This window comes from Alosa alosa, chromosome 20, assembly GCF_017589495.1.
Source record: "Alosa alosa isolate M-15738 ecotype Scorff River chromosome 20, AALO_Geno_1.1, whole genome shotgun sequence".
In the NCBI taxonomy this organism is placed as follows: Eukaryota; Metazoa; Chordata; class Actinopteri; order Clupeiformes; family Clupeidae; genus Alosa; species Alosa alosa.
In genome coordinates this window covers 29,910,394-29,938,166 of record NC_063208.1, presented here as the reverse complement: position 1 = coordinate 29,938,166, position 27,773 = coordinate 29,910,394, and the positions used below count along the sequence as shown (strand labels likewise).

General features: G+C 39.4%; 1 protein-coding gene across 1 annotated transcript in view; it reads right to left on the bottom strand.

Annotated features, from left to right (window-relative positions):
- Nucleotides 1-27,773, bottom strand: part of msto1 (misato mitochondrial distribution and morphology regulator 1) — a 71,647-nt gene that overhangs the window by 41,725 nt on the left and 2,149 nt on the right. The window contains exons 2-7 of the mRNA XM_048229907.1: nt 20,506-20,635; nt 4,804-4,873; nt 4,624-4,699; nt 4,141-4,198; nt 1,592-1,742; nt 20-134 (exon numbers count right to left, since the gene is read on the bottom strand). Coding sequence (XP_048085864.1) covers nt 20-134; nt 1,592-1,742; nt 4,141-4,198; nt 4,624-4,699; nt 4,804-4,873; nt 20,506-20,635 — 600 coding nt within the window. The remainder of the gene's footprint in view (nt 1-19; nt 135-1,591; nt 1,743-4,140; nt 4,199-4,623; nt 4,700-4,803; nt 4,874-20,505; nt 20,636-27,773) is intronic.

Below are 27,773 nucleotides of genomic sequence, written 5' to 3'. Positions count from 1 at the left end.
TACAGCAGTGCATAGTTACCTGAAGGTAATCACACTCTTCAATGAAGAAGTGCAGCTTGTCTTCCAGTTCGTCCAATACTGGACCTTTGCAGAGAGCCTCCCCCTGGCCAAATGCCTCCAGACGATCAGACTCACTATACATATATATATATATATATATATATATATATATATATATTATAATAACCATCAAAGTTCCTTCCAAATAAAAAGTAGCAGGCTGTTTTTGCCCTGAGTACTGGGAACAAATCTGTACTTTGCCATGACCGATAACACAAACCTGCAGCTTATACAATATAAAGTCATTCACAGAACTCACATCATCCAAAGTAAAATGTTAAAAATGGGCCTACACAATACCGATATCTGTTCACAATGCACTTTAGGTAGCACAGACGACTATTTGCACACCATGTGGCACTGCCAACCAGTTCACTCTTTCTGGATCACAGTCACTGAGACACTGTCCACCATCCTGAGCTACAGAATCCCATCCTCTCTAACACTCTGTCTCATTGGTGACTTCTCCAAAATCCATATCCTGCAAAAAATACAGGAATCCGTTGCTCATCTTTCTAGCTGCCGCTAAGAAAGTAGTTATCCAAAACTGGAAATCAAAGAAATCTTGCCATATCAATCACTGGACAAATTTAGGGCCAATCTCATTTCTCTGTCTTACCCCTTCCCCTTAGTTTTGCGCGTTCACGCGAGAGGAAGGGCTATCCCAATTCTCTTTTGGATCAAGGGGTAGGGCTAAGGGGAAGGGGTAGATACCCCTTAAAAACAAGCATTTTCGCAAGCTTACTTGAAACCGAGGGGTAAGAGAAATACCCAACATACACCACTCACACCGGAAAAAGGGATTAATTGATATGAAATGTTGGCACTACTAAGGATTCTAAAATTAAAACGGTATTTGTTTTATGTTGCATTCAATCTTGTGACCATATTGAAGGTCCTGTTCTTCATAAGGAAGTTTTCAAAAATAGCTAATTTGTGAATGTTAACAGCACATCATTATTTGCACTGTTGTCTGTCTGTCACCTTGTCGTGTCTTATATGTTATGTGTTACACTCTGTACGTGGTGTTATAATCTCCCCTCCCCTTATGTAACCAGGGTCTCACTAAACTGGATGAATGGTTACGGTAAGACAAAGTAATGCACTGTATATAAGTCTGTATTGTAACATTGTGTATACTATAAAATATATATTTTGATTTATTAAAAATAAAGTTGCCCCCCTCCCCCCAAAAAAAGCCCCGAATGAGGAAATCTTGTTTGAAATGGCTACAATTCCACAAAGTGAATACTTTTTGAGCTACTAGTCCCATATATGGAGCACTAACGCCTCAGAAAGCTAATGTCACCTTTTAAGTAATCTCTCTCTTATTACCATGTATCTTGCTTTTAACAAGGTAGAGGCTAATACAATTTCCATAAAACATTCCAGACAACTCCTGAAAGTTTTCACAAATTTCTAAAAATTCCTAAAAACACCATGGAAAATTTAATCTGAACATTTCTGGATTTTTTCATTACTGTTCATTTTTTCATAATGCTTGTTATAGGATCAAGACAAACAAACCTACCCGTCATGGTTGTACTGATGGATTACTGAGATGGTCCTTGGGTGTAAGTGAAGCCTCAGGAAATCAGACCACACCCTCACATTTCCCTCCAGACTATACACCCTCTTTGAGTGCTCCAGACTGCTGTTCACCGTTTGTATGGGAATAGCTCCTGCAATTTGTATGTTATATCAATCAGTCATTGATGATTAATAACATTCAAAACCTAAAAAAACCTTGAGCTTTTAGTTAATATCCCATCTCCTAAACAACATGCCTTTTGCAGTTGAAAAGTCTAAGGGCCCTATCATGACATTCTAAAGTGCATCGTCACTCGTCAAAAGTCTATTCAAATTTAGTAGGATGTCCTGTTCACATTGGGAGGGGTTTCGTTATCAAAGTGGAGCGCATGGTTCAACAAGGTGTTCTTAGGTTTTTTAATCAGTCATATGGGTGTGTTTGGGGCGTAACATCATTTTAAACCAATGAGAATGACATCTGTCATTCCCTTTAATGGCGCAAAGCGCGATATGTCAAATAAATGCATCGGTATTTTGGCATTCAAAGGCGCATTTGAAGGAGGCTGCTTGCGAGACCGTATGGAATAGTCATTCTTAAACCATGCTTTACTAAAACCTAGCATAGCCTTGACGCATTTCCACTCGTCTATTATTTGAACTCATTGGCAAAGTGAAACTAACTTCACCAAGGAGTCAGTCAACGACAAGACAGTTATATGCAGTTACTTTCACTATTGACTGACAATGGGTTACCACCGAAAACATAGCCTGGAAAAAGCAACACTTACCCTAATATTGCTCAAATGACTGAATAAAACAACATTTATCCTGCAGAGGAGTTGCTTATATCTTGTGACAGTGCGTCTTCAGCTGTGCTCCATACGTGTCTCTCGCCTCTCCCCTAATCACTTTTAACCGTCATTACCAATTTGCACATGATGGTGAATAACTACTCATGAGATGTACAGTATTTCGTAATATCTTTATTCTAATTATGTTTCCCATTGTAATCGTGCAATTTTTAATGCTTTGCATGGACGTGCACTGGTGTGCGTTCATGAATGATAGAAGGATAGTGCGTGCACCTGCCAATATGACTCTTAAAATAGCATATGAACAACTCGCCATTGACTTCTGACCAGGTTTAGGTGGTGTACGATAGTGATTTTTAGACAACACGCCAGGCCCCTCCCTAGGTTGTGAATTGCCACACCCCTGGGCGCAATGTTTAAAAAATAAACATGCAAAATACCGAATTAAACTTTGCGCCGTGGAAAACGAACTTTACACCATGCGCTGGTGCCCAAAATACAGCCCTAAAAGGCATTGACATTCCAGGACAAAATACATTGAACAATTACATTGTTTATAATGTAGAAAGCAGCACATTTGGATTATGTGGCAGTCCAAGTACATCCACCAGAAGTCAGGGCACTCCACTACATACAGTATTATGTATTACAGAAATGCTACATGCTTCGGCAGACATTCTGGCACTACCTTTGGTACGTCATTCGAGAAAAAAGTCAGAACAAAGTTTTTAGATGGAGAACCGGGTTTTCTTAGTAGGTTATGTACTGTAGACCTATTGTGTGGTGAAGTTCTAGAATAATGTCTTTATTAAGCAACACCACATTAGGTTCTTCTCAGGTGAAAGGGGGAATATCCTGTAAATCTAGTCTTCCAGCCTTTTCCTTCAGACCTCATCCATATGCTCTGAGTGAGTTTAATTAGAAGTGGTTGTGGTCTCAAATGGCTGGGTTTTTGTAGTCATCTGAGTACAAGGATAGAGCCCTGGGAGAGTCAGTTGAAGTGTATCGGAGGTCAGAGAGCCTTTGACTGACCAGCACTTTCTGAGTTCTAATAGTGAGCAAGTCCACGATCCACAGAATTAGCTTGTGATCCAGGCTGCAGCAGTTTCTCTGTTTTCTGGTTTGTAACTCAATTTGAATGATGTTGAAGGGAAAGGATGTCTGCAAACAGGATGCAAGCAAATGTACTTGGACCCTAGGTGTTCATGGGCAGTGAAGAGTTTGGCACTCTTCGGTTAACAATGGCATTTACAGTATCACTGATCAGCCGTTTGGGGCAGCCGTGGCCTACTGGTTAGGGCTTCGGGCTTGTAACCGAAGGGTTGCCGGTTCGATCACCGCCCAGTAGGAAAAATGTGGGCGGGGAAAGTGGTTGAGCACCGCTCTCCTATGCCTACATCCACGGCTGAAGTGCCCTTGAGCAAGGCACCTAACCCCTCACTGCTCCCTGAGCGCCGCTGTAGCAGGCAGCTCACTGCTCCGGGTTAGTGTGTGCTTCACCTCACTGTGTGTTCACTGTGTGCTGTGTGTGTTTCACTAATTCACGAATTGGGATAAATGCAGAGACCAAATTTCACTCACAGGATCAAGAGTATATATACTTTATACTTATACAGAGCAGAACACTCTACTGATTGAATGAGTAGCTGGTGATTACTGAAGACTCAGCTATCAAGTTGATCAGAAAAAACATTCTGAGTAATTTCAGTATTGTGTAAATGTATGTATCAATCCCTACCTGAGTACTGTGCCTGCTGGGAACTGTGTAAGTCAGCTTCTGTCAGGATCTCCTCATTCTGGACACAAAGACAAGAATTAATATAGCTGGAAGCAGTGATTAACAGGGTCCAAGTAGTGTGGTTGAAGTGGCCCCTAGATGGAAATGGTTGAACTGTTTGACAGGTTTAATAGGTGGAAAAGGTACCTGCGTTTCAGGAAATGTGAGTAAACTCGACAATGAAAGCATGCAGAATTTCACATTTGTAGGTTAAACATTGAGCTGGCCTCAACAAAGAGTTGGTTTTGAATTGTTCTATTAACTATTCCTTTTCTGTGGACCATTTCAGTGACTGACCGCACCCAAAGGTGAAGGATGAAGGTCTAGGGTCGAAAATGTACGTTAGAAGACATGGTCCAACAAAGACTTTTCAAGAGCTAATGTGTGAAAATACGGGTTTCAACTTTGTTAAATATTGCATTTTCATGTTAAACCAAAACTCACATCCAACTTGTCTAGATCCTGGAGGAAAGCGTTTTTGGTTGGCAGCGTATGTTTATGTGTTACCACCTGTCCTTTCCTTTAAAAAAATAAGAAAGCAATATACAATCAGGACACATTTATCAAATATTTAGTCACTGGACACTGTAAGAGCAAAGTAAGTATACAACCATACACACTTACCAGCTGAAGGCACCGGCATGGTTTTCAGTTTCATACAGAATACCCTCCTGTCGTAATGTCTGAAGGCTTCCTGTTGGGAATGGGAACCAAATGTCTGGCTGATACATTTTGGCCTCCACCAGGAAATCTAATTCAAGCACCTAAATAATGCATTTTCTAAAAGCCCATATCCTGTACATGTGATATAACTGGAATTAAGACATGCTCCACCTTCCAGTACTTTGATGCATCCTGACTGACGTGTACATAGTCCAATATTAAGCTATATGGCCTAATAGGGTATGGGTATAAAAGCCTTTGTAAATAAAACTCATCTACCACTTTATCATAGCAGAATATGTCCCACACAGGATTACTAGACTTTGCTACCTCAAGTGGTAGCAATACTGTAGGTGACTCCTCTTGATCTGGGCCCAAGGATTAGGTGTTTGTTAATGCAGACTGCACGACAAGGTGCTTTATTTTATAAACCTGTGGCTATGGGTTTGCACGAAACAAGTCCATTTAATTTTAATAAGTGTTTTTTGTTCATGTCTGTGTAAATAATAATAAATAATGATTTCACAAATCCAAACATTCATGATTTCGTGCAAGGGCTGTTACAGACAACTTGGTAAACTACTATAAAATCTGGTTAGCATCATTAGCAAGCTGCGCAAATTTGTTCAAAACTGTTGCGTTCAAGTTGACTCTGCTAAGTCCTTATAACAACGTAGTCAATTGTGGAGACCAAACTCTTCAATTAAGTTATGCACAAGCACGTAAGAAGCCGCTAAGCTAATGTTAGAATACGGTTGGGTTAACGTTACAGCTGCTTGTCAATATCGACATGCAGGGCAAGTCAAGTCAAGTCAAGTTTATTTATATAGCGCATTTCATACACAGAGGTAATTCAATGTGCTTTACATAAACAAAACCAAACAATAATAACAAATAAAAGCATAGAAAGGCAATATAGTCAAAAAATAGTTAAAAGGTAAAGATCATAATAAAAAGAAAACATAAAACACAAGGTAAAATCATTTAAAAATAAAGAATAATTAGTAAGCAAAAACAAAGGCAAAAGTAGTAAAAAAAGTAATTAAAACTCCAGGCTGATCGTTTTTTGGGAAAACTCTGTTTGTTCGTTTGCGTCTAAAGAGGTACAAACGGAGATTTATGTAACAAGGCGGAGATTTTTAGTCAGTTCAAAAGAGAAAGAGGAAGTGATTCGTTGCTGTTGTTGATATTTTCGGGATTCTGATTGGCTAATATGGGCTTGAGCTTCTCGTTACACTGCCACGTACAGGTTTGGCATGCTCTTGAAGGCATATACCCAGGTTAGTGTAAAGGAAAACTTTTCTGAAAGCTGACAGGTGTGCACAATGTTATTTTTGAAAACGGAGAGGTTGAAATGTCTGTTTATGAAAATAGCCGGCCATGTGTAAAAGTAGCATGAAAAGGGCACATGTGGGAAAACTTAACAGTCCAACCAGTAGCCTAGACCAATGATTTTCAAAGTGGGGGCCTCAGCAAGTTGGAAGGAAAAATAAAAGCAAAAAATAAATTAAAAAAATATATATTTTCTGTGATAATCTTTTTGATTGGCTAGTATTCAAACACATTAATCATCACATAAACTGTCCATGACACCTGCAAATGTTACTGCTATTTAGCTAACTAGCTAGCTCTGCCAAAATGCACACCTTCTTGAAAGCCAAAGGGAGAAATATTTTTTGATGAGTATATTGAGGCAGATGGACTTGACTGGTCTTGTTGTGTGAGAGTGTTTTCAGACGGGGCTGTGGCTATGACTGAGAATAAGTGGACCGACAGCTCTCATCAAGCAGAAAGCTCCAAATGGAATTTTCACACACTGTATGCTCCATTGCGAAGTGTTTGTGGCTAAACAGATAGAAGAGGAGTTTAATTTATTTTTGGAATTGTCGATGGGTTAAGACATCTTGCAAAAGGAGGGCCATGGCCAGAACTTTGTGGTATTTGGGGGGTCATGTCATGGGAAAGTTTGGGAAGCCCTGGCCTAGACTATGATAAGCTTGGTTAGGCTACTTTGTTAACAATATTTTCAGGCTTCAGCCTGTGCTGCTGACAGCTGAAGAAGCAAGAGACAAAAAGAGATAAAGCTTTTAGAGCTTAAAGCAATGGTTCGGAGTGAATTTCACCCTAGGGTCATTTGCACGATGACCGCAAGCCAAACACACCCCCAGAAGCTTTTTTTCCCCTTGGTCGAACATTGGTCGAGGAGTAAACTAATTACTCCTCGACCAAATTACTAACTAAATAAACCAGGAGTTTATTTAATTAACACTTCTAATGGCTTCTACTCTCTGCTGCTTCCGCTCCTGCTGTTACTTCCGTGATTTGGGAAAAGCCCAAAATAAAGATATGTGCTGCTATTTACTTGGCTAGTCTTGCTGCCAATGATTCTATACACCAGTTGTGCGTAACATCAGCATTACTGCAACCACTACCAGAATAAACCTGCTTGCCATTACAGTGGGCAGCTGAGGAGAAACACCAGGTTCTCCAATCTCAGGCCTTCAGTGGCACCTGCAGGTGTGCATACAGTGGGCATCGCTTTCAAATGACCACTTCAGTCGCCCATTACGAGGCGTGAAGCTGCGTAAAGCTTTAGTACCACTTTCAGCCACTGTGCGTCACTGTGCCACTGTACATCGCTCTGCCTGCCGCCCCTTCTGAAAAATAAGGAGGCTACCAATAAACATAATTGTTGCCGAGAGTAATCCCAGCCTACGAACTCAATAACAAAATAAATCATGCATAATTAAACATTACCTCGATTTAGGCTACTTGGGTATGGCTTAAGGCTTGACTACAGGGTGGTAACGAAAATCGAAATCGAAATTTGCTGTCTACATTATTGTCAGTCTTGTGTGATAATTGAGCCAGTAGAGAAATAACTGTTCAGAATTAATCTGTAGCCTTGGGTAGGCTTCTGCAGAAAACAATGTTGTTGCCGATTTTTATCTGGCTTACAGGCTACTTAATAGAGGCTTAGACAACTATGACCCACGCTTTGGTTTCAGAAATTAATTTGCCCTACTTCTTGACTGCAATGTAGTCAATTGACTGCTTGACATGTCATTTTTATTTTTCTGTACAATAAACAAATACATCTGCTTTATGCCGCAGAATTACATTCATATTTGGCTTACTTCTGCAGACGCGCAAAAAAACACTGCCAGGCCATCCTTAAAAATATTTAGAACCGACCCAAATATTTATTTTTTCCTCTTTTAGTCCGACCGACTTGCCGGTTGTAAACTTGTGTTAAGACCGACCGATTTCTTTTTACTCTAAACAACCAATACAAATAAAATACTATTTATTTTAGTAGGCCTAAGTATTGTGAATATAAATTGCCTACATACAAACGTATTGCATTTCGTTAGATGTCCGAGTCACGCATAATGTTTGAAAACCACTGGCTCGTAATCACAATAATTTAACACACGACAGTTGGATACTTCATCATGTTCCCATGCCTACATTTTGGTGAGTAGCATAGAGATTGTTAAAACAATAAAGTATGGCTCTCCGCTTGGGACATCGAAAACGATATTTTTAATAGGGTAGACTACCGCCGGAGATGCTGACTTGCAAAGGCCTCGATAACACGCTATCTCCACTATCATCAGTCAATGCCCCTTGATCAAAGTGGGGAATGAAAGAAAAGTTTGAGAACCACTGGCTTAACAAGTTACCTGCAGTCCAGAACACACAAAATATTGCAACAGAAAGTTGCCTTTATAATCAACTACTATTTGTTCCAACAGCATTCAAACAAAGCCTTTATAAAAGTGAAAAAAAATATTCCATAAGAAGTAAAATAAAATACTGTTACTGTAGTAACTGTATCCCAAGCTTCAGCTCCCCACATCTGTGACAGGCAGACGTGACACCGCTAAATTCTCAGTTTGTTTATACCCCACACTGAACGTAGTGCTGGGCGGTATGACCAAAAATGTATATCACGGTATTTTCAGAATTCTTACAGTTTCACAGTATATGAAGGTATTTTTCTCTCCATGCATAATCAGATGTTCACAGCATTTTCTACAGGTTGAGAGAGGAATTGCTGCAGTAGATTGACTAAGGATGGTCTATTTTACTGTCATGATGTAGAATAAGTCCACACTAGTGGTAATGCAGTTTTGCATGGCCCCAGAAAATGATGCTGTTTACAAAGAGCCACTCATGATTCTAATGAAGAATCTAATCAGAATGCAAAGACAATTGCAGTCAAAATAAAGAACTTTTACTGTGCAGATTTCACAAACATCTTGTATAAAACCAATACAAAAAGTAGTGCAACTTGCAATAATTATACTTTTTTGAAAATTCTACAATTTAAAATAAAACTTCTCTGCTAATATGCTTACTCTGTCAAATAGGCCTATCACAAACATGCCTTATTGTTATTGTGTGGTTTACATGACGTTAGTGGTTGGCTAACGTTAACTTCATGTGGATGTGGATGTCTTGTTAGCCTGCCATGAGCTTCGGTTCGGTTCGCTAGGCTAAACATTAACAAAAAAGTTTGTTTTGGTGCACTGATGACAGTCAGGATCATTTCTAACTAGCCAGCTAGTATTGCTCAGTGCATGTCTATAACATGCTTTACTTGCTACCTGGATAATTTCAGCGAATATTCTTAAGGTGAGATGAATGATAAGAACATTAAACTTCACTGTGTTCGGTGGGTTGCTAACTACATCACCTACTAGCCAGCTAGTTACAGCTGTTGAACAATCTCAATAGAATTTTCGTGACGGTAAATCCCTTTCGATGCAGTATCCCTTAACGTTTTTCCTTAACTAAAGAAACAATTTAAGGTATTCTGTGCAACACCCTTAAATAAACCCCTTACCTGAGAATTAAGCCGTAAGGGTCATACTTCAGGGAAAAAAGGGGTTTTGTGTTTACCCTCACTACGCCTCGCAGTGGCACCATGCGTGCGTGTGAAAAAAGTCCCGTCTGAAACACTGTTGTGTGGCGCAGCGTTCCAAATGTTGTGTAATCAAATACACCGGTATGGCGGTATATTAAAAATTCATATCATAACGAAAATATACACCGGTATACGGTGTGAACCGGTATATCGCCCAGCACTAACTGAACACGTAAGACCGCTAGGCCCATCACTGTGGGGTGCGGTAGCCTAATCTCTGGGATTTAAGTCAAGCAATATAACCATACAAATGTTTCAAAATGAGTAATTTCGGCTTTGTCTGAACTGGCCATTGTAGGCTACGTAAAATAAAGAAGTAGGCCTATCCCCTATCCAATGATATCGGCAAATGTTTGTTTTCCAAAGTAAGAATTTCACTTCACCATGCACCTTCGACAATGAATAGCTCATTACACTTACGCTACTGTTGAACGAGGGCCTAACTGGTATCATTACAAACATTATTCTGTGTCCTAAAACTGGCATTTTAAGGCATTGTGTCATGTAAGGTCGCTGCAAAATCTAGAGAAATGTGTGAGGTGGTCAGCGGGGACAATTGAGACACACATTGATTGTGTTATTACTTGAACATTCCACACTATCCACAGCTGTGGTATCGGGGCAGGAGGATTACTGTTAGCGCAGGCTTTATATAAAATTCTTCAACAGAAGGCCTGCCTCGAATGCAGGCTTGCCCAAAAATAAAGGCCTGTGGTTTGGCGAGCCTAGTAAGTAGGTTAAATAACAGACCCTACAATGTGCGGTATGATGATTTTTACGAGCAAAATGTTTTGGTGCCCTACGCCAAGACTGCATGTTCTTAAATAACAATGATCATCAGTAGCCTAATATTCGACCATTATTTTGTTTAAATGGGCTATGCATTGGGTTAGACACAGGGCCATATTCACAAAGCCTTTTATCTTACCACTAGGAGTAGGCTACTCCTAAATAGCAATAAAAGATTTTAGCTAGGAGTTTCTCTTATTAAGTTATTCACAAAGCCTTTCAGACCTAGCCTACTCTTACTAAGGGAAAATGACAACTTCCTGAACAGATTCTGAGCTGAGCCTAGAATCTTTGACTAAGAGTGAGTGAGTCTTCGCTGCTATGGATGACGTTATTACTCATGCACGAGCTTGACTGAAGTGACCACCTTGATTGGCTGATGATTGTAACGCGGGAATGATTCCAAACACCTCCCTTAGGATGAGTGGCAGGTGACAGGTCTGAGAATGCGTGCGCTACACAAGGACAGAATATGATGAATAACTGAATAAAAAGGCCTAGCCTAAATGAATCAAGAGTAAAAACAAAACAAATAGCCTAGTAGCCTAATGAAACATAATGGATTGATGTAGTATCTTTGTAACATTATTAAATTAATCTGTTACTATGCCTATGCCTACGTTTGCAAAAGAGAACATTTTATTCGAACATTTGATTCACAATAATGTTACATTTAATTTACATGTTGACAATGAGTAGCCTAGTTTTGGTTGTTGTTGGTGGCGTTATTGCATGTTAGTTATGCCTACAATGCAAAATTGCTTCCTCACAATTGGAAGCTCCTGTAGCCGCGATAGGATTTCAAAACAGGCTAAATGCCACAAAACCGGTTTGTGAATAGGTCTGTGAGTTAGGAGTCCTCTCGACTTCTTTTAAGCTGTCACAGCTGGTGGGAAGGTGTGATTTGTTGGGGGCAGGGCCGGATTAACTGGGCACAAATGTCTGATGGCCCCCCCTGCCCCCAGTCAACGTGAATCGGGTGGTCAGTTAATAGGCCAAGCCTCACCAAGTAGCCCGTTTGTTTACAACTAACATTACATTTAATTAAACTGCTTATAGGCTATGCCGAAATAGTTTTCAACATTTTGAATATTAGTGTCGGGTGAATTAGGAAATGTTCTCAAAGTACTGTAGCCTTATGGCTGAAAGCTTGGGATCCCCCCGTCAAGCAATATAACCATACAAACTCGCGCACTCATTTTTTCAAAAGGAGTAATTTCGGCTTTGTCAGAACTGAAGAGCTGTGGACGACACGGCATGGCATGCCCAATTGAAAATAAATGAACGCAACACAACACAGACCCCGCTTCTCTCGCATCAGTCACTGACATGAACGGTGGTAGTGTAGTGGTTAAGGAACTGGGCTAGCGTGCAGTAGCCTGAAAGTTGTCGGTTCAATTCCCGGCTTCCACCAAGCAGCCCCTTTGAGCAAGGCACTTAACCCCAAGTTGCTCTGGGGACAATGTGATCCCTTGTAATATAGCTGACATATGTAAGTCACTTTGGTCAAAAAGTGTCTGCTAAATGTAATGTAATGTAATGTAATGAACGAAACACAGAACCCGCTTCTCTCACGGCAGTCACTGACAGTAGCCTAGAATAAATGCATGGGGAAAAAAACTTCCCCATGACAAAGACATTGTAAAACACTGAAAGTTAATATTTTGTCATCTGTCCTTTGTCAAATGTGTTATGTTCCAAGTAGCCTAGGCTAGTGTGTAATTCTGCTTCATAAAGTTGAACAAATACATTTGCTTATTTCACAAAAAAATATAAATAGCCAGTTAGGGTCAACAGTGCAGAGTTGGTAAGTTATGGTAGGCCAACTTGGAGTGAACATACAAACAGGGGAAATTCTTTCTCTAGTAGCTGAGTAGCCTCAGGTGCGCACGTAGACATAAGGCCGAACATGCAAGCGCCAATGAATCGTGCCCTCACGACAATCACGCCGTTAAACTTACTTAAATAGGTTAACATCACTCTAAGTTCGCCTTCAAGCAAGGAAAACGATGATTTGAAGACATCTGTTTCGTTGGAAGGGCAAGGGGTAGCAACAGGGCAACACAGAGACAGGCCCGATGGCAGGGCTGTTATGAGAGTAGGCTATTAAAATATGGGATATTCTACGGGAAAACATTAAAACGGCAAGACAGCGGGGGAAAGTTAAAATATGTGATAAACACGGAAAAAGTTGGCATGCATTGTTTCGGTCCCCGTGCACAGGGATTATTTGTCATATTATTATTCACATATGATTATTTGTGAAATTGTGCAAACAGGCGCAACACATTTGAAAAGGAAGGACTGGTAGCATGCACGCTCACAGGAAAGATTGATTTAAGAACGCTTATCACAGTGTGTGGCTGTGGCGCTAAAAGCAGCTGGCGGAAGACAGCGACAATTGGCAGGTGAGGGTCATGTCTTTTAACAATTCTGTCGGAGGGTCATTGAACAATTTCTAGCAGGCAAGGGAGGGTCATGCAACTTTTGACTGAAGCACTCAAAATTCCTCTGGTGGCCCCTTCAATAAATAACGTAACAGTCCCTAGATTGCTGCTGGGCTATATCAAGGGCGTAGGTTTGGTCTCAGCTTTGGTGGGGACACATCCACAACTCCTGTTGTCACGATACCAACATTATCGTTTTAATACTTATAGCAAGTGAAGAATCTCGATTTCGATACTATTGCAATTTTTTAAAATTTGATTTGGTTTGTGTGATTTGTGAGATCATTCACATCAGTGGCAATCATAGAATTTGATTGACCTTCCACACACACACACACATAGAAAGTGATGGTTGTCATAGGTTTCTTTTCATATTTTGGAATTCATATAAACTATAAATGTATATTGATAAATATTTATAGTATTTTATGATCTGCATAATTACTAATAGCTAAACATATTTAGTAATTTGATTACATCATATTGATATTTAAATTATTAGGCTACACTTGTCTATATCATCACATTTGGTGTGTAAATCTAATTGAGTGCCTGTCACTGAAATGCACCAGTTTATCTTTTATTTCTTTGCATTGTGCAGGCTACATTCACAAATACATTAGCCTACATAAACAGAATATAGGATAGAATATAGAACAGGAAAATGTCTCGGATCCATTGTTTATTGCGACTGCAAGATTGGTAGCCAAACAGTCAGTGATGGTGACTTATAGCCTATGTGACTGTCCGTGCAGCACACCCTTATTCAACATGACTCCTAACTTTGGTTGAAAGATTACAGAAGCTAGGTTAGCTGTGATAATATCCTGGGTAATATCCTAAAAGCTAATGCTATTTTACACAGTAAAATCCGCATTTGAAAGCCTGGTCACCAGTTGCCAGTTTGTATGGCTAATTATTTTGCCTAGACTGCAATGAAAAAGCTTTGTATATTTGGGTAGCATAGCTGTACAAACCACAAAAGGGGCAAACATGTACATGCTGAAGGGCAAAGGGAATATCACAATGTTTTATTCTGGTCTTTTTTGGGATAGGCTATGTATTGGCAGACAGCCCTAACTTACCGTTGTCGTTGACACACCCGCTCGCTTGACTACAAGTAGGCTACAGTTTGACACTCTCCGTGCGTGTAGGCCTATTGTAGCGTGCATGTCAGATAACCCTTCCCAGTCCCCCTCTGTTTTTCAGCAAATCATATGACGACGTTTCCTGTTGTGCTGGCTGTCGGAATGATCAGCAGCACAAATAAGTTCGCTAAAATATTGGTGGGGACAATTTTGTCATCTTAAAATATTGATTGGGACTAGTCCTTAGCGTCCCACCCTAAATCTACGCCCATGGGCTATATGTCTTGGTTCATGTCTGTTAACAACTCATTGCCATCAAACGCGTAGCCTATCTCGCGGTTGCATCCATTACAAACAAACATGCAATGTGAACGTCTGGGATTGGGAAGAGCACTAACTGCTCTACTGAATAAGCACAAAGTCAAACCTTTAAATGAAAAACATTTAAAGGTTTGAATTATCTTTAATAATCAAAAAAATAAACCGCTAATGAAGTAAACTTGTGACCATCAAAAATCGTTTATCGCCTGTAACTTCGTGATAACAGTATAAGTATAAATATAAGTATATATACTCTTTTGATCCCGGGAGGGAAATTTGGTCTCTGCATTTTATCCCAATCTGTGAATTAGTGAAACACACTCAGCACACAGTGAACACACAGTGAGGTGAAGCACACACTAATCCCGGGCGAGTGAGCTGCCTGCATCAACATCGGGAGCAGTGAGGAGTTAGGTGCCTTGCTCAAGCACTTCACCGGTACTGGTCGGGTTCGAACCGCAACCCTCCGTTACAGGTCCGAAGTGCTAACCAGTAGGCCACGGCTGCCCCAGGACGTAACAGGAAGGCATTTGGCTGAGCAACGGAGGTTAATATGCTCTATATTTTGTCCAAATGATGTCTGTCTATCATCGTTGCACTCGGAGAAAACCAGAATGTTTAATTTGTCCCATGCTTTTTTACGGGCTGCAAACGGATTCACTCAAGTTAACCAAATATTTCTTTATTAGGGCAGGGCAGGCATATTTCTGGCTGTTAAATTATTTCTAAACGAAGTCTGCTATAGTGTTAATTTTGTCACCTATTTTTAATTTAGTCTTAGTCTTGTGACGAAATGTCCTTTTTAGTCTTTTGTCATATTTAGTCATTCAAATATAATTTTGTTAGTCAAGTTTTAGTCAACTAAAAGTCTCGTCATTTTAGTCTAGTTGTAGTCATAAGAAAACTAAAGGTATCTTAGTCTTAGTCAGTTTTAGTCAACACATTTTAGTCTTTTTTTATAACAAATTATTTCTGATTACCATTTGAGTCAAATAGTGTTTCACACATCTCAATTTTTCCAGCAATATTGTGTGTCCACAGGGCTACTCGCCTGTTATAATTACTCATTCTGATTTTTGTCAGTCAGTATGTTTACATGCACAGGTAAGTCGAGCTACAGTTGAAGAGTTCAGTTCTAAACTCCGTCTGACCACTTTTCTTTTAAATGAGCATTTAAATTCAGTCTCCTATAGGTTTTGCCTATAAATCGATATTTCAGACCAGGAAAGGAGTGGTATTTAGTGGGTTTTAGAAGTTAATTATTTGATTAGCGATACTATGTGTGGAGAGCATCCCTCACCATCTTTATCTCATTTTTGACATAGGTGGCATTTAGAGGCTTTTGCATCTGAACCCTTCAGTTATAGCTCGGCTGGGATTTGACCATAGACAGTAAAAGATTTGACTGGACCACTGTCATATTCGGTGAGACCAGTGTTTCTCAAAGTGTGGTCCGGGAATCTGGTGGTCCATAAGCTATCTCCAGTGGTCCGTGGAGCAGACGTGGTAAAATATAATATAGATGAGTTGTTTGCAATATTGAACCAACTTGTATGTAAAAACAGTTCTGCAACACTGTCTATGTAAGATATGCCAGTTTAAATCATACAGTATGAATCCACACAATAAGCAAAGTGCAAAGACAATAAGCAAGGTGGTTCAGTGAGTAGGCCTATAGTGTAGACTAATTATAGGCTACTGTTGAAGTAGGTCTAATCTTTTTTTTTTTTTTTTTTAGCTAGGGTTAGTTAAGGTCCTGAAACTGAAAAAAATTGAGAAACACTGTCGAGACCAAAGTATTAATGTTTTACTCCGCCTAGATGGCGATATGCTTCAAACACAACACATTCCCCAAACAGACTCTCCATCTTAGCCATAGCTAACTTGCTAGCTTAACTTTCCATATTAGCTTACTTGCTAGCAAACTTTGCATCATCAGTCTAACTAGTTAAATAGTTGACATTACATGATGAACATTTTCAGATGGACATTCTGGTGGATGTTAATTTGTATGAGAGAAGCTTCAACTTCTGGGTATGTAGCATTGTGGCATAAAGCTTAGGTAGTTAGTTGGTAACTCTGGCAAAATCTCCAGTGTTCTTGTTCCATGTAGTTTCGTGTTGCAGCCACAGGGTTGCAGCAACAGCACGTAGACTAGCCTACAGGAAAGCTGTTGTGTATGAACTCATTCGAATATTTTTTAGAAAACGTAACAGCTAGATATTCTGTCTTCTCATTTTGTAGACGAAAATGAAGAGAGATTTTATCTTAGTTCTTATTTCATGCAAAACATTTTAGTCTCGGCTTTTTCACAACAATAATTCATCTTAAGATAGTCTTAGTCAGTGTTTCAGGACATTACTGCCGCCTCGGCCATCGCCTCGCCTTAGTCATGAAAAAAAAGGTCGTTGACGAACATATTTCCTCTCGTCTGACGAAATTAACACTAGTCTGCTAAAGTCTGTAGTGAAGTCTGTGTAGGGTTTTCCAGGCTCCATTTCTTTTACGACACCCTGCTCACTTGAGACACCTACCGTTGTTTGGGGTTGTTGCAGCGTCGTTGCAGCGTCACTGGAAAAATACAAATTAAAGTCGCGTGATCCCACGCGCGGACCGCGAGTGAAGCTGGCCAAGTCGAAGCACTGCCCACTGTAGCAGTGTGCGTGCTATCAGGCAGCTACGAGCAAAGAGAGCATTTGCCCTGCGTGTGTGTGTATTCACTCCAAGTTGGCCCACCACAACTTCCCAACCTATCACTGCACTGTAGCCCACATTCTCTAAAATAAGCACATTTATTTGTTCAGTTTTATGCAGCTGAATTACGCATTGGAACGTGAAGTCGGTTTGGCAACACACGGAGTGCTTACTTGTTGCTGGGTTAACTAATTCACTAACCCAAGACTCCAAGGCCATCGTGGATATAAAACTTTTTTGCAAACAGCAAAAACAGAAAATAAGAAAGTAGCAAAGCTGGAGGAGTTATTTCAGATGAGCAAGAAGGTAGGCTAAATTTGCATGTTGTGCTGTCAGTTAAACGCGTTATTAACGGCGTTAACGTAAACCTATTTTAACGGCGTCAATTTTTTTATCGCAAGATTAACGTTTTTTTGGTGTAACAAACTTTGTAGTTTTTTCACAAGCTGTTGCAACAACTAGTAACGTTAGAACAACTACAACACCACACTGGATCTAGCTAGACCCTGCTGCATGTACACGCCCCCTTTTAGGGGAAAGGGAGCTGTTTGAATAATGGAAACCTATGCTGCATAGAAGTGGGGAGCGAAAAGGGGTTATACTTACTAAATCTTGAAACAAACGTGAATAAAAGGCACAAAATAAGGTTGGTGTAAGAGTTATCTGTGTGTTTATGGGATTAATGTGACCATTATGTTCCTATTTTTTGCTCTTTCCAGTTTAGCCTAACAGGAGTGTAACGAATGTACAGTCAAACTGCCCGTGGCTGACTATAACTAAGTTCGGCAAGCTTAACTTTACATGTCATAACATCAACTAAACATAAGTCACACATTCAATCTATCACTTGTAATATGAACATAGCCTTTTTCCTACAACTAGGTGAGATAATTGGCTATGCCTGTTATACTGAAGTTCCACAGTTAGCTAGCTAGCAAGCTAACCGTTTTACATGGGATATGGTAGCTAGTACGTGCTGAATCGGTTGTAATGTAGCCTACATCGTTTCGACATGAGTAAGTTACATACACATAATTCTTTATAACTGCCGTGTTAGTAAAATTATTGAATGGCCTGTAAATTTATAACTAGATGTAACGTCAAGGTGTGATTAGGCTATCTGTCTTTCCCATTAGAATCAATGATATGTTAACTTGTTTTCCGCTAAAATGGGGCGTGATGCAGATTAAATGTAACCTATCTTTATGATGATGCGCCTTTAGTAGGCTACGTAAAGGCATGCTGCACACACTTGTTTGGGCTTACGAGCCGGCCAAAGAGTAGATTCATACAATAAACACTAACGCAGTTCTGAACTCCCGGTCAGCTGAATAGTGTTTTAAATTGCTGTGGACACCGATGCCGGTGCGATGAACTCTGCTTTCGACATTCATTTACTGTACATTAGATTCTATTCTTTTCAATACAACTCTGCACACCAGCATCGCACTTTGCCGCCGTGTAAATCACGATTCAGTTATATTTGGTCGACGCCGCTCCATAAAATCTATTGTTCATCCAGTGTTTGCGTGTTAAAAACTTTGGCGCTGATGTGTGTGGCAAGTGACAGTGCACCATAGACTGTAGGCCTATAAAATGGCAGTGCACTCATGTCGAAAAGTTCCTTATTTTCAACTGAACTCAAAGATAATGAATATAGTATTTTATGTTTGTTATGCCCTTTATTAGCTATATTTCTGAAGAATATATTGTGTTGCCTCAGGTCTGCTGCACATCTTTTGAAATTTGATTTGAAATAATCAAATAGACCTACGTCTTAAAGTTAAGTTAATGAAGTAACTTGCTTTGCTTTCATTTGAATCCTAATCAAGATACACAATAATTGCTTTATATTGTTAACATGGACTCCTGGAAAGTTCAGAAATGCAAAATAATAGAATTTTAATCATGCGATAAAATATGTGATTAATTGTGATTAACTATAGGAATTCAGCAATTACTCATGATTAAAAATTGTAATCGTTTGACAGCACTAGTTTAAACTTAAGTCATACAAGGGTAAACTAAAACTAAAGGTAAATTGAGCCTTTTTAGCACTGCATAAAGTTGACAAAATTAAGAGGCTTTTGCTACTATGTAGGCTACTTTATAGCTGAGCATCGGAAGATGAGCCGAGTTCTGATCATAACAAAGTTTAGCTATAACCTAAGAAGCAGTAGTTTTCTTTGGAAATAGGCTTTCGGCTCAGATCAGGAAAAACTATTGGTAGGCTAGTTTGGGGATATTTGGCTGATGTGTGTAATACTGATGTCATAGCGCATACCAGATAAAACTTGGTAATGTAAAAAGTATAGCATCAACTTAATGCACGCACAACTTTTGTTTGAGCAGGGGAGAAAGAATAACAATGCATGGACAAATTGTAGCCAAGGCTACTTGCTGCTTTCTTTTACTATCTATGGTTGCTGGTTATCAGCACATGATAAACTGATTTAAGCTAATTCACTAACTCAAGACTTCAAGGCCATCATGGATATAAAACGTTTTTTGAACACAACGAAGGGATGGAGGGAACAAAGCAAAGCTTGGAGTTATTTCAGATGGGCAACAACAAGGTAGGCAAAATTGTGGTGCTTGTCAAAACCTTAGCGCAGCTGGAATAATGCTGGAATAAAGGCTGATGTTAAAGCACACACAATGTTTAAAGCCATACACAAAGGTAAATTGGAACAAATCTAAAGGTAACTTTAGCCTTTATAAGGCTGTATAAAGTTGTCCAAATTAATAGGTCGTAATTAGGCATTGTTGTTGTAAAGATATTGCATGTAGATGTTGTACTATATAGGCTACTTTACTTTTGGGGGTGTCTGTAGATGTGCATAGCATTCATTCCTGCAGGTGCCCCTGTGACCATGCATGTGCCCTTAAAATAGCATCTGAATTTGCGCCACTGACTTTAGACCAGGATTTTCCTGGTCTGTGGCAGAATTGTTTTCTGAAACGGCAAAATATCAACAGGGAACGTTTGCGCCGGAACACGCCTCCTCTTTTTCGCTGAACCGCCCCCGTGGGCACAATTGCATTCCCTAATTTACCGACGTGTGCCAGTGAAGGAAAAATTCCAATATGCACTGAATGCATAATAGGAAAGACAAAAGTGCCAGTATACAAAGTCAATTGCGCCTGCCTGAGTGCACGATAGGGCCCTATCCCTACAGTGTACAATGATAATAGAAACCTCCTGCTTTGTGGATGCTTATCTTCTACAGGGAACACATAATTAAGGGAAAATGGCAGAAAATAAATAGACTTAGTACATAATATTACATGCATGTCATAGTTTGCTGTTTATAATTTGAATCTGAATAATTTGAGGCTTAAGCAAAGGCTTGTCTTTCAACAGGATAATTGCACCGTGTATGTCCCTCACCTTTGAGATCCATAGCAATGAGACGGGGGGTGTAGGTGACCTGTCCCCCATGGGTGACCCCCTCTCTGAACATAACATCACTTTGCAGCTCGCCTGGTGATCCATCCAAGTCATAACAGAGAGAGGCATCCTGCCGTAAAGCATTAAACACAAAGCAGACAAATAGTAAGAAAAGCTGTTAGAATTGAAAATCCCCTCAAACCCTTGTTCACTACTTTTATGTCGGAATGCTGATGCAACAGCTGAGATGGACAGCAAAAAGGAGATGTAGAATTAGGAAAGATGCCAAAAATTGAATTCCTTCCCTCAAAGCCCTCACTGCTGTATAAAGCAGATATTAAGAAAATACTGTATATTAGATTTAATTTTTTAGCCTTTGTTGCCTTGCCATTGAATGATTATAGCACCCTAATGTTCTTCAAAATTAGCAAGCCTAATGGGTTGTCACCGCTAAAATCAAATTATGCTAGGTGCTTCTACATCAACTGCTAACCGAGGAAAGGAAAACAAAAGTTTAGCGATCAGGAACTGTCAGGAATTTTGCGAACACAGGAGCATGACGCCTAGAGTGGCTATGAGACACGAGGGAACATGGATGTGTTCTCCATTTGAGGAATGTTATAATTGATTGCACGTGAACAGACAGCTACAGACACAGAGCGCATAGTAGGCTAGGCCTACTTTCACTTTCTAGAGTGCCAATTCATTACATGAAAGATGCTTTATACCAAAACAGCGATCAAATATTACCAAATTTATTATGACATGTGTTGTCACAAACACTTACTCCTATTAGAAAATCAAAACAGAAATCATGTAAGTGAGGACTATGTTAAGTGTTGTTCTCATTGACATCTGTAATAAGGAAAATCCTTAACATCGGGATTAGAAAATCAAAACAGAAATCGTGTAAGTGAGGACTATGTTAAGTGTTGTTCTCATTGACATCTGTATTTAAGGAAAATCCTTAACATCGGGACTTTGTTCTTAATCAATTTCAGTTTGTAAAATGTATGCCCCCCAACTGTATTAATCTGCCCTAAACTGTGTTAATCCCCCCTATGTGAAGCACTGAAGGAGGAAATTAGGAAATTCACAGCATGCATAACTGCAGGACATATATTTAATTAAATTTAAAGTTTGTAAAATGTATGCTTTGCTTTATCACTGTGGCTTTTTAATTTTTAATTATGTATTTTACATACTCGCCATTCCCGACCTGTTGTGCGACAATGTGATGTCACGGGAGCGACGTAACCATTTATACTCGCGCGTGGTGGTCGCGACACTAGTTGCAATATTCTCCGAAACAGAGGTGTTGCTGTTGTGAAAAGGCTATTGCTACCTACTTTACGCCGTAGAAGAAGCAATGAAGCCGCTCTACTTGCCATGATGAATCAGTGAATCTGTGATCGGTGGCGGAGCCGTGAGCGCGCACTTATCCAGGATCGGTTTCACCTGGCTTGATGAATCCGTGTCTGCTCATCCTGGCTTGGTCTTTGTGCAACCAATTAAGCCTGGACGCAAACTAGTCCCTCAAAATGTTATGCGATCATTGAAATGCAAGGATAGAATAATGTTAGAAATAAAACTATCAACACAGAAATAAACTATCAACACAGACATTTACATCAGGGCATAGTCTATACAAATTATCAAAGTTGTATTTAGCAGTAGAGACGTAGGCATGAAACATTACAAAAAAAAACATGAAACATGACATGAACTGTAAATTTATTTGATATCCTATATTTAACATTTATTTTATATTTGGGTTATGTCACTTTAAGTGGAAACTCAAATAGCCTGGGTAAGACCAGGCTTGGAATTTCATCATTTTTTTGCAGGGAAATCATGTAAGGCCACTTTGGCCTTCAGGCATATTTGGTGGGGGACACAAATGCCCACATGAATCAGGGCATCAAGGCCCAAAGTTAAATGTGATAATTTGGATGTCTGTGATGATGAGTAGGCTACTCATGAAAGTATTTCAGTAGTAGGCTATACAAATTAAAAATCAAAGTTGTATTTAGCCTATTCAGGCAGCAGTAGACATAGTATGAAACATTACAAAAACATGAAAATGAGGTTCATGACATATTACATAGAACTGTAAATCTGATCATCTAATATTTACAGATATCTAGGCTATATTTAACATTTATTTTATATTTGGTCCATAAAACCGTATTGTTTGGATAAAAAGCGGTCCATAAAAAAATTTTGGAATTTGGGCAATAAACGATATCATTTGATTCAAAACGGTTTATTCCCTACTTGCTTGTAAACAATTAAATGCATGACAAGGTGCTGATTGTTGTAATTCAATAGTTACGAAAACATTTCTTTAAAATTGACAAACATCATGTGTAATTAAAGGCACAAGTCGATCGGGACCAGAGAACAATTTCTCATTCATAATTTTTCCGAAGATAGGTCCCATAGAAAGCAAATCAGGATGTAGGCTATGAGAGCAAATCAGGATGTAGGCTGAGAGCAAATCAGGATGTAGGCTATGAATCTGATTGAATTAAAGTATTGGCCATCCCCAAAATCACATCAGAATACAGGAAATAACAAACAAATAAACCCGACATATGCATAAATTAGTGGGGGCCCATAATGCATCTTGGCCCAGCGGCCCGAAAGTTCATAATCCGCCCATGATCGCGAACCCGTGAACGCATAGATATGGCAAGCATATCAGATGAAAGAGGAGACACAGGGCTATCCATTGATAGCAAGTATGTTGATCTTTCTGGCTTATGGAACCAGATGAAGTGACTACAAAATAATAACGTCATGTACAAAAACCAATGCTGCACACACATTACTCTCGTTTGAATTACTTGCGGACCTGTGATCGGATAGATAGCCTATGCCGCGCATGTCAGATGAAAGAGGAGACACGGAGCTATTCTTTGATACCAAGTACATCCTTCTGGGTTATAAAACAGAAGAAGTGACAGCAAAATAATAACTTCATATAGCTCGACTTACCTCACGTTTTTGTAGCATTTTTGTTTATAATCGAACGCTATTGTATGTTTCTCTATGGCAAAGAATGTTCATAATCCGGTTTTTAGATCCTACCAAATTCTTGCATGGCATCCAATTCAAGGCTCATATTGCATCCCAATTTTTTCGGCAAAGAAACACCTTTTTTGCCTTCACTTTGTTCATGGCAATGCAGTAAAAAGTTGAAGAGAAACATGAGTGCAGATAGGCACACACAGGCTATAACACATAAACTCGGGTCAAGTTAGGTCAGATCAGTTTTTGTCACAGATATGGAGCGCAGAAAGGTCATTAAATCACTAAATAAAAAAATGGCATTTATTTCTGTAAGGCACACGCCACATATGTCTGTAAATTGCTCAGCCCCAAAGAATTCCTCCACCATGGCAATGATATTTCCAGATTCAGGACAGTCTGCCCTACACACACATGAAATGCATTAAGAGCTATGAGCTTGCTGTGGTGAGATACATATCAAAATATAATAATTTTTGTAATACGCTTTTTATATTTTAATTCTTTAAAAATCAAAATAAAATCAATGCTAGTACTAATACATGAAATTAATCTGGATAACCTAGATTCTGCTGAAAAAAAAAAAAAAAACAATACCATATATAATATGTGTGTGTGATCAGGATAAATCCTTATAAATAAAGGTAGTTAAAAATGTCCTAAAAACAGTTTAGGGTTAAAAGATTTAGTAGATCCATGCCAAAATACTTTAAAAACAATTATTTAATAAATAATTTAATACATATGTCAGGAAACCCGCCATCACCTGTCAATCACTGTCAAAACTCAAACGATGGAGTCGTGGTTGAAGTTTATGGATAGTCATGGTTCCAAAGTTTAATAAATTAGACACTGATGTCACAGCGCTCTGCTTTAAGTAAATGCTTTGCGCTGGTTAGGGGGTACTTGGCTGAAAAAATATTTCACAGGGGGGGCCCATAGACATAACATACATAGACGCCGCATTGACCGCTACTCTTTACTACCGCTGACGAGATTTGGTGTCGCCATCTTGGACCGGTCATCCACTCCACTCAGTGTAATCTGTTTGGCCGGTGCGATGAGCTGTCAGCGCACTTAATTGATCATATCTCACTGAATACCGAACAGATTCTCACGCGGTTGTTTTTGCTGCAAAGGTCATACATGTAGCTATGATACAGGACACATGATTTAGCGTATTTTAATATTCATAGTGGGTTTAACAGTAATAGAATATTCTGATATATGAGATAAAGTGACCTGACGTCCGATATCAAAACTGGGAATATACTCCATGTTTGACAGCATAGACAAAACTTGTTTGATACAAGTTTAATGAGTTAAATATAGTTGACAGTTGACAGAAAAGTTCCATCAACAGCATTATTCACAGAAAGGTTCCATAAACATTTAAGTGAGATCAGTGCCATTCAGACATCTTTAGTGACAAACTTGGGTAAATTGACAGAATAAGTTGTAAACCTCCCAGTAGAAAAGCTGTATGATACAGGAAACATGGTTGTGTGTATTTTAATATTCATAGTGGCCTTAATAGTAATAGAAAATTCTGATATATGATATATTATAAAGTGATGACATCCAATATAAACACTGGGAACATAACTAATCCATGTTTGACAGCATAGACAGAAAGTGGTTTGATGCAAGTTTTAATGAGTTAAATTGACAGAAAAAAATCCATTAACATTTTCAGTTCAGTGCCATCAAAAATAAAGTTTGATGAACAGACATTGGTGTGGCATAAGTAAAGAAAATGGAGTAACTGGGTTCAATATCAACAGCATTTGTTAGACAAGTTCCATAAATATTGTAAAGTGCAAGTTTGTAGGTTTGTTTCTGATCCATAAAAAACAGACATTGGTTTGGCATAGTAAGTGTAACAGTTCATCAATTCAAGACAAAAAGGTGACTTGTCACTTGTACAGTGTCAATGGGTTCATCAACAGCATCTGTTATTTACAGTTCACAGAAAGGTTTCAGCCCCAATGAAGAGATTAAATAAAGAGTAATTAAGAAACATTTTAGAAACTGCTAAGATCAGCCCCGTTCATTGAAATCAGTAAAGAATCGGGGAGTGTCTTCACAGGCTCAGTGAGAAAGAGGTTACTGTCATGCAGTTGGTTCTATGATTTCGACAACTGGTGCATGCAATTTGTATGTTCCCACCTTGCTAAAATTGCTTGGGTACACTTTGGCTAAGAAAAAAAGTGCTTCAGACAGCAGGTGGGCAAATAAGATAGCAGTACATAGTGAAACTGGGTAAACTCCATAAAAGAGGACTGAGTCAACCAGACGATGGGAAAATGGGACACAGAGTGGTGAATGCAGGTGATGAAGGTGGAGCTCACAAATATTCAGTCACAGTGTAGCAGATGCCCTGCAGTACTGCAATGAAGAGCTGCACCTTCCTCAGTTCCAGGGATGTGAGGAGACTATTCAGTTCATTCACAGTCTCCTTGAGCAAGGCAGTTGTTCTGGGGAGATATAAAATAAATAAATGAATGAATAGGAATTTGAGAGGCATCTTATTCTTGTTAGGGTAAATGACATGTGAATAATACAGTGTTGGGCAAGCTACTTCGAAATTGTAGTGAGCTAAACTATCAGTTACTCTGCCATGAATAAAACACTACACAATACTACCACCCAGTCAAATGTATTAGTAACAAACACAGCAGTAGGCTAGTTCTCTACATAGGAAGCTACTTTAAATTGTGCCAATTACACATGACAAGAAAAGTGTAGCTTGTGTGGAAGTTACTTGATAAATAAAAAAGTTAAGCTATTGAAAAGTTACTTTATTCAGGAAATAGTGAAGCTAGGCTACCACCAACCAACACACTTAGGTAGCAGCTACCGATTGCCCAATAATAGGCTACAGTCTGTGCCACTTGTGCAAAATTCGCAGGCCAAATCTAGATTGATTTATTTCTACAATAGCCTTTTTGTGTCAGTTGTAATCTAAGTCAGTGTTATGGAATATGACTTATCAAGTCTCATTTCATAGCCGGGTGAACACCGAGCTAGCTGGCTACGATTCTCATACAGTAATATCAAAGATCCTTGCTCCTTCTCAACTCTCTGGTAATATTCTATTCACAAAATACAACCAATAGTATGGTAATGTTAAATCTTACTTGTGAAAAGTAAATCCCCCGAGCCCTGTCTGCGATGGTCCGTCGATTTGAGCAGGAACATGCTGCACAGGGCTGGCATCTTGTGTCTTCTGCTGCAACGCAACGAGGAGTATGACCGGTCCAAGATGGTGGCCGCATTTCTAGTTTCCAGCAGCCAATGCAGCGTCTATGTATATTATGTCTATGGGTAGGCCTACATCCCTGAAAAAAGGTTGAGAACCACTGCTCTATGGTGGCAAACAGAAAGGGCGGGACTTCGGCTCGAAATTACCATAGAGTTGCGAAGTCCCGCCCCTTCTACTTCTTCTTTCAAAAAATTATGAACGGGAGTTAATGGAGAGATAACAATTCTTTTTTGGTCCAGTTTGAATTGTGCCACGAATTTCACATATGATGAGTGTGAATTTAAAAGATAATTTTTCACGTCAAGAAAGTACTGTTGTTCGATAGACTTCAAAAGTTATGTTGGTTTTTTGCGAATCCACTCAGTGGACTACATCTCTCGTCTCGAACGATGTATGTCACCAACGTAATGAAACGATAAGAGCTGTTATGCTAGTTAACGGTTGCATCTTGCTGCCTGCTATGTCACTTAACAGTATGTAATGTACAGTCTATGGACGAATACAACTTACCTGATGTGTTTAATCCTCTGACTCATGGTACTTTCTTCGGCAAGGAAAGCCCAATTAAGACCTGTTGCTGGTATGCAACAGAGCCTGGCCACTCCGTATTAAGTCCCATTGTACCGAATTTTGGTTGCAGTTCCACCAGATTTCCACTGGGGGCGATTGCCATGAGTGCAGAATGAATGGGAGTCAATGGAGCTAGACGGCTAAATTTGTGTCTTTCACCTGATTGTCGTTGACAAATCTCAGATTTGATTGTAGTTTGTATAACTTCAACATGGGTTATAGGTCAAAAGTTGAATGAACGAGTACTTATGTCCTTTTGATTTCTTACAGTTTGGGTCATTGTTGCCCATAACACGCTAGCATTGTGCTAATGAGTGACATCATTGACACGTTTGAAAGGCTTTTTAGAACAATTAAGTGACTAATACTCCACCAAGTGTATTTTCTTTGCCTCCCCTTT